The 18,845-nt window shown below is 50.9% G+C and overlaps 1 protein-coding gene across 1 annotated transcript in view; it reads right to left on the bottom strand.

The window, feature by feature from the left end:
- The window catches only part of LOC140404569 (ovochymase-like), a 51,139-nt gene that overhangs the window by 13,792 nt on the left and 18,502 nt on the right, over positions 1–18,845 (bottom strand). Inside the window, 5 exon segments of the mRNA XM_072493171.1 lie at positions 13,451–14,221; positions 14,456–14,530; positions 15,004–15,141; positions 15,922–16,053; positions 17,399–17,576. Of these exon segments, the coding sequence (XP_072349272.1) occupies positions 13,451–14,221; positions 14,456–14,530; positions 15,004–15,141; positions 15,922–16,053; positions 17,399–17,576 (1,294 nt within the window).

Here is an 18,845-nt window from a genome sequence, read left to right as displayed (position 1 = left end):
TCCCTCTATACCTCCATTCCCCACCAGGCTGTCCAATCCCTCTATACCTCCATTCCCCATCAGGATGTCCAATCCCTCTCCCTCCATTCCCCACCAGGATGTCCAATCCCTCTAAACCTCCATTCCCCACCAGGATGTCCATTCCCTCTATACCACCATTCCCCACCAATATGTCCAATCCCTCGAGACCTCCATTCCCCACCAGGATGTCCAATCCCTCTATCCCCCCATTCCCCACCAGGATGTCCATTCCCTCTATACCTCCATTCCCCACCAATATGTCCAATCCCTCTATACCTCCATTCCCCACCAGGATGTCCAATCCCTCTATACCTCCATTCCCCACCAGGATGTCCAATCCCTCTATACCTCCATTCCTCACCAGGATGTCCATTCCCTCTATACCTCCATTCCCCACCAGGATGTCCAATCCCTCTATACCTCCATTCCCCACCAGGATGTCCATTCCCTCTATACCTCCATTCCTCACCAGGATGTCCATTCCCTCTATACCTCCATTCCCCACCAGGATGTCCAATCCCTCTATACCTCCATTCCCCACCAGGGTGGTCTGAGGGCTCTCCTCTTCTTCCTCGAACAATCCCCATCCACCACCACTCTCCTCCGTCTGGCTGAACTTGTCCTCTCACTCAACAATTTCTCCTTCAACATGTCTCACTTCCTCCAACTCAGAGGTGCGGCTATGGGGACCCGCACGGGTCCCAGTTTTGCCTGTCTCTTTATGGGGTAGGTGGAACACTCCTTGTTCCATTCCTACTCCTGCCCCATCCCACAACTCTTTTATCGGGACACCGACGTCTGTTTCGGTACCACTTCACGTTCCCGTCAGAACCTGGAAAAATGTATTAATTTCACCTCCAATTTGCGCCCCTCTGTCACCTTCACAATGGTCGATCTCCGACACTTCCCTTCCCTTCCTTGACCTTTTTACTTCAATTTCTGGGGATAGGCTGTCCACTAATATCAGATCTACTGAGATTGTCCAATTTGGATCTGTACTTTGTTAATATATTTATGTGTCGCCGCACTGTATATTAATCGGCAGAACTTGAGACTGAGCTTCTTGGGTGAAGGAAAGTATAGCTTTATTTGTGTCAGTTTTAAAGTTCACTGATCAAGTCAAATTTTATGCGAATACAGAATCTAGAGAATGTGTTTGTCCAACGCAAATACAGATAGAACATAGTAAGATACAGCACAGGACAGGCCCTTCGGCCCACGATGTTGTGCCAAACTTTTGTCCTAGATTAAGAACAAATTAATCTACACCCCATCATTCTACCGCAATCCATGTACTTGTCCAATGAGTTGAATTCAAATACAAATCAGTTCGTGGTAATTTCTTCAGATCAAAATGTGCAATACAAAAATGAAACAAAAGAAAATAGCTGTTTGCAAAGCAAAGTAAGAATAGGCTTCAAACGTTAGGTTAAAGATGAATTCGGAGAGAGAGAGAGAGAGAGAGAGAGAGAAGGTTCTCTCCCGGTCTCCTAAGGAAATCATAATCTTTAAGGTTCTACATAGTACACAGTACATAGAACATACAGTGCAGAAGGAGGCCATTCGGCCCGTCAAGTCTGCACCGACCCACTTAAGCCCTCACTTCCACCCTATCCCCGTAACCCAATAACCCCCTCCTAACCTTTTTCGTGACTAAGGGCAATTTATCATGGCCAATCCACCCTAACCTGCACGTCTTTGGACTGTGGGAGGAAATTGGAGCACCCGGAGGAAACCCACGCAGACACGGGGAGAACGTGCCGACTCCGCACAGACAGTGACCCAGCGGGGAATCAAACCTGGGACCCTGGAGCTGTGAAGCCTCAGTGCTGACCACTGTGCTACCGCGCTGTCCCCTTTCTGACTGTGATTGGGTTAAAATAATTAGAATTCATCTAATTCGACCGAAATGTCTGTCTATCAATTTTAAGAGGTAATGTGGCATGAGAAAATTTCTATATGTTTCATGGCTAATATATGATTTTTAATAGTATAATGTCTCTAAAGTTTCTTCCTTGAAACTTCTATTACCTATCAGAAAAGTAGGTTTCTATCAGTCCAGCACTTTCTGGTTTTGTATAAAATGTTGAGGAGTCTAGATAGAGAGGACAGGAAGGCCCTGAGCTCCTTGCTTGAGAGCTCCATAGCCAATAGCCAGGAGATATGGATTTAGAATAATGAGTGGGAAGGTTAGAGGGAATTTGAAGTGATTTTGTTTTGACCTCGAGGCTGAATGAAGAAATCTGGCACTCGCTGTGGTTAGCACTGCTGCCTCACAGCGCCAGGGACCCGGGTCCGATATCCGGCCTCGGGCGACTGTCTGTGTGGAGTTTGCCACGTTCCCCCCCGTGTCTGCGTGGGTTTCCTCCGGGTGCTCCGGTTTCCTCCCACAGTCCAAAGATGTGCAGATTAGGGAGGGATTGGCCGTGCTAAATTGTCTCTTAGTGTCCAAAAGATTAGGTGGGGTTACGGGGATAGGGCTGGCGAGTGGGCCTAGGTACGGTGCTCTTTCGGAGGGTCGGTGCACACTCGATGGGCCGAATGGCCTCCTTCTGCACTGTAGGGACTCTGCGATTCACTATCAGAAAGGAACCCTCAGCACCTTTGAATGGTACTTGAATAGGCCCTTGTAGCATTCTAACCTACAAGGGTACAGGCCAAGAGATAACAAGCGAGATTAGGCTGCGTGGCTTCTTGACGGCCAGTACAGTCGTGGTGGGCCAAAAGGCCTTCGTCCAAGCTTTAAGTTCCTGCAATCCCTGGGTATCACGTGATTTACGTGAGGTTCGAACTTGTGACCTCGGACCACAGGCACCACACAACCCCGATTTCATTGAGGTGGTCGAGCAATGGAGTAAAGTTCCCATTCCATCCTTCCTTTCCCCTCCAGGGACTGAGTCTCCCTGGCTTTGGGGCTCTGCCGTCCCTGCAGGCCTCCTCCTAGTGTAGCAGGCCTCACTTTGGCTATTCAAATGTACAGCGCTGGCTCCTTGGCAGACGCACACACATAACTTCCAGCTGAATAGGTTCGGCGGGGAGTGGTGTTGGTGAAATATAAAATGCTGAAATACTTTAATTTAAACATTGAACAAGAGAATGCAATACGGGGCCCCTGCCAATGACCACACATAAAGCAGCACATGATAGGCCTTTTGATTTCAAGGTTACACCGTTGGTTGTCACTAAATTCTATCCTGCCTTTTCTGCTCACCATATTAAGAGAAAGAGTTGCACCATTAATCAATGTGGCACTGGTGACTGTGGAGTTAAAGAACTAAGAGGTCACACAGAGAGATGCATGAGTGAAACCGGGTCAGCTTATCGTGAAGGCCTCCCTTGCCAAAAGGTTTGGTCCTTTGATGGGGCGAGTGAGCACGGAATGTGCAAACTGGCGCCAAGGTGCGCGTGAAGTGTTGCCAATTGTGTTCGGCACATGGGCTCACAGCACAGGAGCCGGCCAAGGTTTGTCATCTCGTCAATCCTCGGGCCGTGAGCATCGACTTCCCCCTCCCCCCCCCCCCCCCCCCCTACCCACAAGTCGCTCTCGAGAGGGCGACGGTGCGCTGCATTCTCGAACCGCCGCAGTCCCTGTGGATCTTACTCAGGGAGGAAGCTCCAGGAATCTGGGTGACGCGGAATGAATGGCATTATATTCCCAAGACAACTTGGCGTGTGGCTTGGGCGGGGTATGGTGCCATTGACATTCTCTTGCAGCTCATAGAATAGATCCATCGAATTTACAGTGCGGAAGGAGGCCATTCGGCCCATCGAGTCTGCACCGTCCCTTACAAAGAGCACCCGACTCAAGTCCACGTCTCTACCCTATCCCCGTAACCCCCACTTAACCTTTTTGGATACTGAGGGCAATTTAGCACGGCCAATCCACCTAACCCGCACATCTTCGGACTGCGGGAGGAAACCGGAGCACCCGGAGGAAACCCACGCACACACGGGGGAGGATGTGCAGACTCCGCGCAGACAGTGACCCAAGCCGGGAATCGAACCTGGGACCCTGGAGCTGTGAAGCAACTGTGCTAACCACTGTGCTACCGTGCTGCCCACTCTTGTTCTTTACTATTGGATGGGATGTGGGCATCGCAGACTGGGCCTGCATTTAATGCCCGTCTGTCACGAAACATGCTGATGTTATCTGCGAGGGCGTCCCAACTTGGAACACCCATTTCAGGGGGGTGTAGCGCTCTGTTTTGTTTTGGTGCGATGAGACTAAATAGCCCTTTCATCGTGAAACAGGATTTTGAAAACCGATTTATTAAAGCAAAAAAACAGACATATACACACAAACAGGACGACTCTACTCTCACGCAATTAAAGATGTTTTAACAGTTTCTATCGGCTATACCCCCTGTTTACAAAATATATCTACGCTACCTGAACTCTATAATACTTGCCCAGTTTCCCAAACAACATCCAAATTGAATAACCAGCTATAGTTGCCACACAGTACTCAGATTTGGGAACCGTCTTTTTCCTGGTCCAGCGAAGGTATTTTAAAACTGCCGTGATGAAGGTTTTCTGCACTGCCTTGGCTCTTAGGCTTCGAAGCTTGTTTGCTGTAACCTTGGCCTTCAGGCATGGTGGCTGGAAACTGGCCTGTCTGCTTTCTGAGGCTGTTAGGTGGTAACCGCCTTCCTTGCTTCTCAGCGACTGGATAATTATACCTTTGTTTTTCTTTGATTATGCCTTCTGTATATTCGGCTGTCCGCCCCCTTAACTATTCATTAACATACGTATATCTCGGGAACCTCCCGAATTGTCTATAATCTGTTCCTCGTCCATAAGCTGTTCAGAATTGATTATTATTTAAACTATCGTTCTAAACTTGTTACCGGGAGAGACGCCTACCAATTGAGGCCCTTTGAAAACTGTCTGCGCTGTCTCCAAGCTGATTCATGACACTATCCCTAATTGCCATTGAAGTGAGTGGCTTGATAGGCCAGAAGGCATTGAAGAGTCAACCACATTTCTGTGGGGCTGGAGTCACCTGGAGGCCAGACTGAGTAAGGACAGCAGATTTCCTACCCTCTGTTCACAGGAAGGGGTTTCCACTCCCTGAATGTTCACATCGTGTGTGACCACCGCCTCGGAATTGTGGATGCGTGTGTGCCCGCATACCCTGGGAGCGCGTATGGCAGGAACACCCTCGGGGAATCCCGGTGCCTTGGAAGGCTGTTTTGTGATGCTCTTGACACAGCATAAGCTGTTTCCTTGATGTACACTCTGACAAAGGAAGGTTCAGACTTGGAGATAGCTTTAACACGTTTATTAAACTATTAACAATTCTCCTACTTGGATTCAACTCTACTGTTAATCCTGCTATAGCTACTCAGACTGACGAACCAGTCTGCTACAATCCACGTGGTGGGTGTGATGTTCAATCAACCCTGTGTCTGTACTCACTGAGTGTCTCCACTGGAAAGAGACTGAGCATGTGTGCTGTGTCCTTTTATATGGGTTGGTGTAATGCCCCCCTGTGGTAGTGCCACCTCTGGGTGTATCGTGACTGCCCATTGGTCGTGTCCTATCTTACTGTGCTTGAATGTCTGTGGGTCACGTCTCTGGTGCTCCCTCTAGTGTCTAGCTAGGTGTAGTGTGTTCACATTAACCCTTTGTGTACTTACAGTGATGTATATCACCACAAGGGCCACCTCGGAGGGTTAGCTCGAGGGGGATAATGGATACCCGCTGAGGCCATGGCTGATGACACCAATGCAGAGGCCTGAGACCGAGGCGGAGACCCGTTACAATGAGGCCCACGCTGCCAACTGTGCTGCCATTGAGCCTGCTGACGGTGTGGCTCCAACATTCTGGAGGAGGAAGAGGAAGAGGCGGAGGGACATGTAGCCTCATCTGAGTAGGCGGTCCAGGAGGGGCTGGTGGACGAGTCTGAGGAGGAGTCGGAGGATGGAGGACAGGCAGCGACAAAAGTTCGACATGTGAGTAGGACCAGGCCCTCATCGTCTCCAGATTCTCCCAGGGCGAGGCTGTGTCTGTCAGCTCGACACACCCACCCGCATTTCCCTCCTTCCTGCCCCATCCCCCTCATTTCCCATCCTCCCCCATTCCCCCTTCCCCATTTCCCTCCCTCCCCAATCACCCGCCACCCATTTCCCACCCCCATTCCTCCTTCCCTCATCTCCCTCCCTCTCCCAATCCCCACCCTGCCCCTTTGCCCTCCCTCCCCATTCCCCTCCCCCTCCCCCATCTAACCACCCCTCCCCGACTATCCTGCTCCCCCCCCCCTCCAAGAGTCTGTGTAACATCCCTCCTGGGTGATGGGCCTGTGTCGGCTCTGTCAGCGGGCCACTCGACAAGGCAGGAGAGTGATGATCGCTCGCTGTGAGGGAAGCTCTGATGCTCCTCAATTCCTGCCAAAGCCTGACTCCTGTGTCTCTGCTGACAGTGCTCACGCCCTCGGTACGAGGTTTGTATCGGGGGCTTTAGATCCACTGTGCCGGTTGGGGTGGGGGGTGGCGGGACCAGGGGGTGGGGGTAGGCGCCATTGTGACAGAGGCTTCACCTGTATGACGTGTGAACATTTTACTGCGACAGATTTTCATTTCCCCCCACCCCCGGATACAGATAGTGACCTCACCAGCGCCCACTCAGTGCTCCTCGCTCTTCCTGGTCTCCTGTGGTCTACAGCGATGCTCCTCAGTGACTGGGCCATGCTCTGTACATAGAACATAGAACATACAGTGCAGAAGGAGGTTATTTGGCCCATCAAGTCTGCACCGACCCACTTAAGCCCTCACCTCCACCCTATCCCCGTAACCCAGTAACCCCTCCTAACCTTTTTGGAAACTAAGGGCAATTTTATCATGGCCAATCCACTTAACCTGCACGTCTTTGGACTGTGGGAGGAAACCGGGGCACCCGGAGGAAACCCACGCAGACACGGGGGGAACATGCAGACTCCGCACAGACAGTGACCCAGACGGGAATCGAACCTTGGACCCTGGAGCTGTGAAGCCACAGTGCTAACCATTATGCTACCGTGCTGCCCACAATGCGTCAACAATGTCCATCTGTGTCTGGGACATGATATCGGGGCCCTCAGCCATGGGCGTTGCAGACTGAGCCATGCCTTGACACCACCACTCAGGGAGCGGACGCCGTGCTCCAGTTTTGCCGCTGCTGTCCCAGCAGACGAACATCCTACAGGAAAAGGGCCATGTGGTCAGTGAGAGGGAATGCTTATTTTGTCTGATATGAACAACTCACTTGAGACGGGTCATCTGGGTGAAGGAGCACCGGATCCCTTCTCTGGTGCAGACCAACCTTGCTATTGGCGACTGCTCGCTCCTCGGGGAACGCTGCTCGCTCCTCGGGGAGCCGTACCTCATGATGATGATGATGTCATCATGATGATGGCACGAATCTCTGGGACTCCACCTCCTCGTCTTGGCCCTATCCTGTTTATTATGGGCTATAGAACATAGAACATTACAGCGCAGTACAGGCCCTTCGGCCCTCGATGTTGCGCCGGCCTGTGAAACCACTCTAAAGCCCATTTACACTATTCCCTTATCGTCCATATGTCTATCCAATGACCATTTGAATGCCCTTAGTGTTGGCGAGTCCACTACTGTTGAAGGCAGGGCATTGCACACCCTTACTACTCTCTGAGTAAAGAACCTACCTCTGACATCTGTCCTATATCTATCTCCCCTCAATTTAAAGGTATGTCCCCTCGTGCTAGACATCACCATCCGAGGAAAAAGGCTCTCACTGTCCACCCTATCTAATCCTCTGATCATCTTGTTTGCCTCAATTAAGTCACCTCTTAACCTTCTTCTCTCTAATGAAAACAGCCTCAAGTCCCTCAGCCTTTCCTCATAAGATCTTCCCTCCATACCAGGCAACATTCTGGTAAATCTCCTCTGCACCCTTTCCAATACTTCCACATCCTTCCTATAATGCGGCGACCAGAATTGCACGCAATACTCCAAATGCGGCCGCACCAGAGTTTTGGACAGCTGCAACATGACCTCATGGCTCCGAAACTCAATCCCTCTACCGATAAAAGCTAGCACACCGTACGCCTTCTTAACAACCCTCTCAACCTGGGTGGCAACTTTCAGGGATCTATGTACATGGACACCGAGATCTCTCTGCTCATCCACACTGCCAAGAATCTTACCATTAGCCCAGTACTCTGTATTCCTGTTATTCCTTCAAAAATGAATCACCTCACACTTTTCTGCATTAAACTCAATTTTCCACCTCTCAACCCAGCTCTGCAACTCATCTATGTCCCTCTGTAACTTGTTACATCCTTCCGCACTGTCCACAACTCCACCGACTTTAGCGTCATCTGCAAATTTACTCACCCATCCTTCTACGCCCTCCTGCAGGTCATTTATAAAAATGACAAACAGCAGTGGCCCCAAAACAGATCCTTGTGGTACACCACTAGTAACTGAACTCCAGTCTGAACATTTCCCATCAACCACCACCCTTTGTCTTCTTCCAGCTAGCCAATTTCTGATCCAAACTGCTAAATCACCCTGAATCCCATGCTTCTGTATTTTCTGCACTAGCCTACCGTGGGGAACCTTATCAAACGCTTTACTGAAATCCATATACACCACATCAACTGCTTTACCCTCATCCAGCTGTTTGGTCACCTTCTCAAAGAACTCAATAAGGTTTGTGAGGCACGACCTACCCTTCACAAAACCGTGTTGACTATCCCTAATCAAATTATTCCTTTCCAGGTGATTATAAATTCTATCTCTTATAAATCTTTCCAATACGTTGCCCACAACAGAAGTAAGGCTCACTGGTCTATAGTTACCGGGGTTGTCTCTACTCCCCTTCTTGAACAAGGGGACAACATTTACAATCCTCCAGTCTTCTGGCACTATTCCTGTCGACAATGACTACATAAAGATCAAAGCCAAAGGCTCAGCAATCTCCTCCCTAGCTTCCCAGAGAATCCTTAGATAAATCCCATCCGGCCCAGGGGACTTATCTATTTTCACACATTCCAGAATTGCTAACATCTCCTCCTTATGAACCTCAAGCATTTCTAGTCTAGTAGCCTGTATCTCAGTATTCTCCTCGACAACATTGTCTTTTTCCTGTGTGAATACTGACGAAAAATATTCATTTAGCACCTCTCCTATCTCCTCGGACTCCACGCACAACCTCCCACTACTGTCCTTGACTGGCCCTACTCTTACCCTAGTCATTCTTTTATTCCTGACTTACCTATAGAAAGCTTTAGGGTTATCCATGATCCAACCTGCCAAAGGCTTCTCATGTCCCCTCCTGGCTCTTCTTAGCTCTCTCATTAGGTCCTACCTAGCGAACTTGTAACTCTCGAGCGCCCTAACTGAACCTTCACGTCTCATCTTTACATAAGCCTCCTTCTTCCTCTTGACGAGTGATTCAACTACTTTAATAAACCACGGTTCCCTCGCTCAACCACTTCCTCCCTGCCTGACAGGTACATACTTATCAAGGACACGCAGTAGCTGTTGCTTGAACAAGCTCCACATTTCAATTGTGCCCATCCTCTGCAGTTTCCTTCCCCATCCTCTGCATCCTAAGTCTTGCCTCATCGCATCACAATTGCCTTTCTCCCAGCTATAACTCTTGCCCTGCGGTATATACCTATCCCTTTCCATCGCTAAAGTAAACGTAACCGAATTGTGGTCACGATCACCAAAGTGCTCACCTACCTCCAAATTTAATACCTGTCCTGGTTCATTGCCCAGTACCAAATCCGATGTGGCCTCGCCTCTTGTTGGCCTATCTACATACTGTGTCAGGAAACCCTCTTGCACACATTGGACAAAAACGGACCCATCTAAACTACTCAAACTATAGTGTTTCTAGTCAATATTTGGAAAGTTAAAGTCCCCCATAACAACAACCCTGTTACTTTCGCCCCTATCTAGAATCATCTTTGCAATGCTTTCCTCTACATCTCTAGAACTTTTCGGAGGCCGATAGAAAACTCCCAACAGGGTGACCTCTCTTTTCCTGTTTCTAACCTCAGCCCATACTACCTCAGTAGACGAGTCCTCATCAAACGTCCTTTCTGCCACCGTAATACTGTCCTTGAGTAACAATGCCACCCCTCCCCCTCTTTTACCACCTTCCCTGAGCTTACTGAAATATCAACCCCGGCACCTGCAACAACCATTCCTGTCCCTGCTCTATCCATGTCTCCGAAATGGCCACAACATCGAAGTCCCAGGTACCAACCCATGCCGCAAGTTCACCCACCTTATTCCGGATGCTCCTGGCATTGAAGAAGACACACTTTAAACCACCTTCCTGCCTGCCGGTACACTCCTGCAACTTTAAAACTTTACTCATCACCTCACTACTGTCAACCTCCTGTATACTGGAGCTACAATTCAGATTCCCATCCCCCTGCTGAACTAGTTTAAACCCTCCCGAAGGGCATTAGCAAATTTCCCCCCCAGGATATTGGTACCCCTCTGGTCCAGGTGTAGATCATCCCATTTGTAGAGGTCCCACCTACCCCAGAATGAGCCCCAATTATCCAGGTATCTGAAACCCTCCCTCCTGCACCATCCCTGTAGCCACGTGTTCAGCTCCTCTCTCTCCCTATTCCTCGTCTCACTAGCACGTAGCATGGGGAAAACCCAGAGATAATAACTCTGTTTGTTCTAGCTCTAAGTTTCCACCCTAGATCCCTGAATTCCTGCCTTACATCCCTATCCCTTTTCCTACCTATGTCGTTGGTACCTATGTGGACCACGACTTGGGGCTGCTCCCCCTCCCCCTTAAGGATCCCAAAAACACAATCCGAGACATCACGGACCCTGGCACCTGGGAGGCAACACACCAACCGTGAGTCTCTCTCATTCTCACAGAATCTCGTATCTATCCCCCTAACTATGGAGTCTCCAATGACTAATGCTCTACTCCTCTCCCCCTTCCCTTCTGAGCAACGGGGATAGACTCTGTGCCAGAGACCTGCACCCCATGGCTTACCCCTGGTAAGTCGTCGTCCCCCCCCCCCCCAACAGTATCCAAAGCGGTATACTTGTTACTAAGGGGAACGACCACAGGGGATCCCTGTACTGACTGCTTCCTCCCAGCCCCTCTCACCGTCACCCATCTAGCTTCATTCCCAGGAGTAACTACATCCCTGAAGCTTCTATCTATGACCACCTCTGCCTCCCGAATGACCCGAAGTTCATCCAGCTCCAGCTCCAGTTCCCTAACGCGGTTTCTGAGGAGCTGGAGATGGGTGCACTTACCACAGATGAAATCAGCGGGGACACTGACGGCGTCCCTCACCTCAAACATTCTGCAGGAGGAACATTGCACTACCTTCCCTGCCATCCCCTCTAGATAAAACAAGAAAGGCTATCTTCCCCTTCAGGTCAAAGAGAGGGCATTGTGGGTCAGGGGGTTCTATAACAGGTGGCATGTGTGGGCACAGCACCCGGACATGATGAAGGGGTTGTGTCAGTGGGTGCCAGGGGGTCCTGAGGAGCAGGCTGGAAGATGGAATGTGGGGAGGGTGTGAGGTGCCTGCCAGTGAGTTGGGGAGGCGAGGGGCGCGTTGGAAATTTGAGGGGTGCCAGGCGGGACCGATGCCAGGAGAGAGAGAGGTGGTAACGTGCCATTGCAGCTCGATGGAGGTTGGTGGTCTCCTTCCAGCATTGGACAGGCGGTCCTCCTGGTCACGCAATTCACGAATTCACTCCCACCGGTGCAGACGACGAAAGCAACTGAACGGGAGAAGGGGATAGTAGACGGGGTTTGGCTGAATTACGGGGGGATGGAGGCTAACGTGGAATACAAACACCACGGTGGACCTTTTCGCATTTTGTCCGCCCAACATCGCCGACCAGGCCAGCATTTATTGCCGGCTCCTAACTGCCCCGTGAGAAGGTGGCGGTGGGCTGCCTTCTCAACGACGTCATGGAAACGTCGAGCATTGTGCACGGAGTTACGTCACCAGGTTTGTGACAATCTGTTAGATTTCTGCTCACCATCTCTGACGCGGCTTTGCTTAACTGCCTGCGTTTAAATTCCCCCATGTGCAGGTGTTCTATGTTCAATTGCGTGAGTCTGCTTACTGCTGATGCTCACTGTGCTTGACTGGGTGCGGACTCAGAGAAAAGTAAACCGAGCATCGTGACTAAAGCCTGTTGGGCACATTGAAAACTAGCGTCATCGCTGCACATATCAGGGTTACACAATGAACGGCACCGTGGTGGGATTTGAAAACAAGTCACCAAGACTGGTGGCATAGTGGACAGTGAAGAAGGTTATATAAGATTGCAACAGGAACTTGACCAATTGGGCCAGTGGGCCGATGAATGGCAGATGGAGTTTAATTTGGATACATGTGAGGTGATGCATTTTGGTCGATCAAATCAGGGGCAGGACCTACTCAGTTAATGGTAGGGAGTTGGGGAGAGTTACAGAACAAAGAGATCTAGGGGTACAGGCTCATAGCTCCTTGAAGGTGGAGTCGCAGGTGGACAGGGTGGTGAAGAAGGCGAGGTTTTATTGGTCAGAATATTGAATACAGGAGCTGGGACGTCTTGTTGAAGTTGTACAAGACATTGGTAAGGCCACACATGGAACACTGTGTTCAGTTCTGGTCACCCTATTATAGGAAGGATATTATTAAACTAGAAAGAGTGCGGAAGAGATTTACGAGGATGCTACCAGGACTCGATGGTCTGAGTTATAAGGAGAGGCTGGATAGACTATTTTCCCTGGAGCGTAGGAGGTTTAGGGGAGATCTTATGGAGGTCTATAAAATAATGAGGAGCACAGATAAGGTCGATAGTCAACATCTTTTCCCAAAGGTAGAGGAGTCGAGGACTAGAGGGCACAGGTTTAAGGTGAGAGGAGAGAGATACAAGAGAGACCAGAGGGGAAATTTCTTCCCACAGAGGGTGGTGAGCGTCTGGAACGAGCTGCCAGAGGCAGTGGCAGAGGCGGGTACAATTTTGTCCTTTAAAAAGCAGTTAGACAGTTACACGGGCAGGGTGGGTATAGAGGGATATGGGGCAAATGCGGGCAAGTGGGACTAGCTTGGTGATAGAAGCCGGGCGGCATGGACAAGCTGGGCCGAAGGGCCTGTTTCCGTGCTGTAAACATTTGAGACTCTATGACTCTCAGTTCTCCAGGATTTGAGATTTCGAGCTCCAGCCATGATACCGCCCCCCCCTGTGGTGCTGGCCTGTTGTAACTCCACGTGAGACTTTAGTACATGGTCAGAGCTACATAGCCCCCAGCCACTGCCGTCGTTTTACACTGTTTTCACTTGCTTCTCACCCCAGCCATGTTTCATGACAGGGGAAACGAAGAAAGAAGGGAAGCGTTGCTATCATGAAACTTTTATTTGCGATGGGAAAAGATGGTGATCCGGCTGACATCCGAATTAAGAATTGACCTCATTTCGCTGGGGGCATTATTATCTTCCCCGCCATGGTGCTCTCAATCCACTCGAGGTAGTTTAGGACATTGGTGTAGACCCCGTAGGCCCCGCAGCTGACCCCCCAGGATACAATGCCGGCTACATAATACTCATTGGGATTCAGGGGATCTTCAAACACGAATGCGCCGCCCCCATCCCCAGCACAAGCGTCGATCCCCATGGTACCGGCGCACAACATGTTCCCCGTCAGCAAACCAGCCCAAGCAGAGTCAAAGTGGTCCCTGCACCGAGACATTTCAGCCACGGGGACCACCGCGAACCGCAAGGCGTCACTCTGGGCAAAGTGCTCCGTCTTGCCGAAACCCGACACGTAGCCCGCCTTCCCCACCCCCACCTTATATTTGGGGTGCCTGACCGGCAGGCAGACGGGGGAGATGGTGGGCCCCACCTTGACCTTCTCCTTGAGCTTGATCAGAGCGATGTCGTTGTCGAAGTGGGAGCGGGGCCGGTCGCCCAGCAACCGGGCGAAGGACGGATGGGGGGCCACCTCCTCCACCTCCAGCAGCCTCCACTGCGCCAGAGCGTTCCTGTCCGACCCGCCAGCCCACATGCGCATCGTCCTCTCGTGCTCCACGCACGAGGCGCTGGTCAGCACCCACTGGTCCGATATGAGCGCCCCGCCGCACACCGTTGTCTCGAAGTAGACGTGCCAGGGAAAGTTCCCTTCCTCCGCTGGGATGCCTCCCAGGATGCGCTGGGTGAGCGAAGGAGGCCGTTCTGGCTTTCCGCACACTGCCAACCAGAAAGAAATGGGGGTCAGAGGCATCAAATGTGATAAACGGGTGGTGAGGGAGCGGGAGGTAAATCGGTGAATCGCCTTTGTTTCTCTCGAGTGACGGGCAGGGGGTATCCGACAATTTTGCACAGTCTCCAGTCTACGTTCCTGTTCAATCCACGCGACTGGATATCATTGCTTCTGTTATCTCAGTCTGTGGAGAAAGAGAGGGGGGAATAACATTAACTCACCTGGCTCGCAGTACGGGAGGATTTGCCCCACTTTGGTGTTCGTCCACTTGCCGCTGGCTCCGCAGGTGTACAGCCCTGAAGAAGGTGAAGGTGAGAATGAAGAGAGGTCATTCGGACAGAGAATTCTTTGAGAAAACAGTGCGCGGTGAGTTGGAGCCAGGACTGAGTTCGAACCTCCACTCCCGAGACTCGAGCACGGGCTCCAGGCTGACACTCCCAGCGCAGTGCGGAGGGAGCGCCGCACTGTCGGAGCAGGCAGGAATCTACCCCCGTACCTGTATTACAGGGGCCTTACCGTAATACCCTCGTATGCACTATACACAATACAACAGTGGGGACTACCACAGGGAGCTTTCTGGGTGCAAATTGGCTGCTGCCATTTCTACATTACAATCACGACAGCACTTCAGAAGTACCCCCCCATTGGCTATGGACCACCCTGGGGTTATGAACGATGCTACATCATGTCTCCTGTAGCCCTCTCCGCCTGAAGGAGAAGTGTGTTCACGTGGGCCTTGTCTGCAGCCTCCCGTTTTCCCGAAGCTCACCATTTCCATCTCCCGCCATGGCGTAATAAGGTGGGTCACACTTGTATCCGATGACTGACGAGAGTAGCGTCACGTTGCGGGCGGTGACGTAATCGTAGCTGCCGTTTTCAAGATCATCAGGAATGCCGCAGTCCGTGACTGCAAGAGAAAATCATCAAACCTTAAGTTGCTGCGGGAAGAGCCACTTAAATGGTCAAGGTATTGCCCTGGGGAACGAACCCATGGACGGCTGTCCACTTATTTTGTTTAGCTGAAACAGGTGCAATGTGCGTATATGTCCTTTCTGTCTGCAAAGATCAGGGCCCTGTGTACTAATATATGGAGCTTCCAGTGCACGCAAATGTGTCACTCTGTGAGCCTGAGTGACGATCCTAAATTGGTTGTCAGCATAATTCATAGCGCCCCAATTTCACAAATGGTCCTCAGCCTGGTTCATTTAGCCAGCCGGCAATACCACGCCATACTCTTCATAGTCCCGCATCTCACCCTAAGTCAGCTAGAGCTGGTCCTTGATGAGTTCATTTGAAACCAGCTATGCACATTGCTGACATATCTTGGAAAAATAGAAACGTTGACAGCGCAGAAGGGAACCATTCAACCCATCATGCAAATACTAGCCGAAAAGGAGCCACCCGGCCTAGCCTCACTCCTGGCCTGAAGTCCTGTGGTTTACGGCACCTCCAGTGCATGTCGCATTTTGTTTTTAAAATTAGGGGTTTCTGCCTCTCTCAACTTTTCGGGTGTCGAGACCCAGACCCTTACTGCTCCCTCCCTCGAGTGAAAGAATTCTACGTCGTCCCTCCTCCAATCCTTCTGCCGATTCCGTTAAAACCCTGCTTTACTGACATCTCCGCTGAGGGAAGTAGGCCCTACTTCGCCAGGCGATGGGAGCACGGTTTTACACGATGCCCGCGTTACCTTTGCAAGTCCTCTTGTCTCTCTGGACACTGTAGCCTTTGCGGCAGTAGCACTGATATCCTCCAATATAATTGTGGCAAAAATGGCCGCAGGCTGTCTGCATGTCCCAGCGCAGGCCGCACTCGTCGATGTCTGGTCAGGGGGAGAAGAGAGACACGTTACTGACCCATTTCGCAGAATCACGGCCTGGTCAGAGCACAGAAGGAGGCCGTTCGGCCCATCGGGTCTAGGCTGGCTACTCGCGTGGCACCATTCTGCCCCCTTATCAGACTATAAACCGGTTCCCTCTTGAAATCCCAGTTCCAATTCGCTTCCCAGGCCTAAGTAATTCCCGCAGCAGTTCGTTAGGTCGGTCGCCACAGGCTTATAGCTCGAGGAGGTGCCACTTTACATCGAGCGCGGCTGACTAGGAATCTCTCCCGCTCTAGTCTTCTCTATTCTTCTTCTTGCCGTCAGTCGTTGGCGCGTTTGGAAGGATTTTGCAGGTTGACACACCCAACCTGGTTTAGCTGCGTTACGGGTGCACCTCCCTTGGCCACCAAGTCCCGGGGTGGGACTCGAACCCGCAGCTTCTGGCTGAGAGGTCATGGACGCCACCCACTGTGCTTCTTAATTTCCTCTGGAAAGCCCCGATTGAAGCTGCCTCCACCACACTCTCAGGCAGAACAATCCAGACCCTAACCCCTGGCTGGGTGAGATGTCTCTCTCGCCTCTTCGGCCAGTCACCTGAAATCTGGTTCCCTCGCGTTCTCAATCCTTCCACCCATGGGGACGGGTTCTCCATTTCGACCCTCCCCAGACCCCCTCATGATTTTGAACGCCTCGATCAAATCACCTCCCCTCCAAGCAGAGCAGCCCCAGATTCTCCAATCTGCCCCCAGAACTGAAGTCCCTCGCCCCCAGAACTATTCTCCTATATCTATCCTGCACCCTCCCAATGCCTTCACGTCCTCCCTGAAGTGCGTTGAGCTCCATGGAATCCCCACAATGCAGAAGGAGGCCACCTGGCCCATCGGGTCTGAACCTACCCTCCGAAAGAGTACCCTACCTCGGCCCACTCCCCCATCCTAGCCCCGTAACCCCAGTTAACCTACACATCTTTGGACACGAAGGGGCAATTTATCACGACCAATCCACCCGAACCTGCACATCTTTGGACTGTGGGAGGAAACCGGAGCACCCGGAGGAAACCCACGCAGACACGGGGAGAACGTGCAAACTCCACACAGACCGTCGCCCGAGGTCGGAATCGAACCCGGGTCCCTGGCGCTGTGAGGCAGCAATGCTCAGCACTATGCCGCCCTGCCACCCAATTGGTTACATCCTGAACCCCTGCGGTCCATGGGGGTGAAGGTGGTCCCACAGATCGCTCTTCAGCAGGAGGGGGGTACGGTCCTGACTTAGCCGCAATGAAGCAAGGGTAGTGTACAATACCTCGAAGCCAAGTTAACGGTGACCTCAGTGGAAAACACCTTACCAACGGCCTCATAATACAGGGAAAATCCCCGTCGACCTTCCTGACCCACGGAAGTGCAACGGACGCGCAGTTTAACAATGTGCCCATCGGATGCGGTTAACTTTGAGCTTGGCCGATGCAGTTGGATCGAGGTCTTGTTCCCGCACAATGTTCCCAGTCGTTGCCGGTCAGCAAAGACCTGATGAGAAAAAGGTAGGAAAGGAACAGAAAAGGGAGGATCTGGAGCAGTCACAATCATGGTATTATCACAGCTGTAAGAACCGCAAGACTTAATGAAGTGTCTAGAGTCACCACTAGAGGGAGCTACAGTTACAAGTATATAAGGCAGTGATGCTAAGCCTTGTGGAGAGTGTGTGCAGGGGTTAGCGAGAGAGAATCAGAAGGACAAATAGTGTGAGTGAGAGCAGATCATAGTTTACATCAGTATTAAAATTGGCTGGAATGTTACTTGTTGTTTGAATGTTAATAATCAACTGTGAATTCTTTAGGAGTGTGTGTCAAATCCAAATTAGTAGTGTTAATAAATTTATAGCTTTGTTTAAGTTCAAGCTATTTTGTGGTCGTTGGGAACACTGCGCCAACCATCCTGATTTGAGCAACATGAAGAACACCACAGCAGTCAATCCCTCAGAGTCTGCCAGGGCTAGATTTTCTCCTGGAGAAGGTAAACAGGCCACTTGCGGCAACTGTCAGATGCGCAGGTGGCGGCTGTGGGCACACCCGCAATGTGCACTGAGATCTTTTTGGATTCATGGAAATTATAAGCAGGAGGCTTTTGTAATGATGAGTGGGCAATCTGGGACACCTACCAAATGAACGGAGGCACAGAGTACAACAGTAAGAAAGTTCCGATGAAGCTTTCTGAAACACTCAGCTGGGGCAATGTGTCCAACACTTCGGGAAAAAGGTGAAGGTGTGATGAATGTCGGAATTATTGCATTATATCTATTTGGTGCCGTAAGGGTTAAAAGCCGGGTTTTGTGCGTGTATGACCGCTGCGGCGTTGTTTATAAAAATCCTGTTTTGCAAGACAGCTAGGCTTTTTCAGAGCTAGAGGTGCAATTAAAGCATCATAAAAGCTTGGGCTAATGGATTTTTGTTTTTATTAAAAGGGTTCCCCGTGGAGTGGTTAATTGGAGACATTGTGTTCAGTTAGTAAGATGATGTAGTAAATGGGAGGAGCCAAGGGCTGAAGCAGTCAGGTGTTGAGGTTTCAGTTTCAGTTTCAGATTGGGGTGGGAACCGAGGTCAAGTTTCAAGAGAACTCTACACAGCACGTACTCCTGAGTGCTAACAGTATTTAAAAGTGGATTGAGTTCTGAAATGGTTCTGTTCCCTGAGTCGAAGTAAAGATAGCAGTTAAGGATTATTACATCAGGGATGTCACAGTGGCACAGTGGTTAACACTACTGCCTCACGGTGCCGAGGACCTGGGTTCGATCCCAGC

This window comes from Scyliorhinus torazame, chromosome 31 (genome assembly GCF_047496885.1).
Source record: "Scyliorhinus torazame isolate Kashiwa2021f chromosome 31, sScyTor2.1, whole genome shotgun sequence".
NCBI classification, from domain to species: domain Eukaryota; kingdom Metazoa; phylum Chordata; class Chondrichthyes; order Carcharhiniformes; family Scyliorhinidae; genus Scyliorhinus; species Scyliorhinus torazame.
Note: the sequence above shows the minus strand (reverse complement) of the source record. Positions and strands in the feature narration are given on the sequence as shown.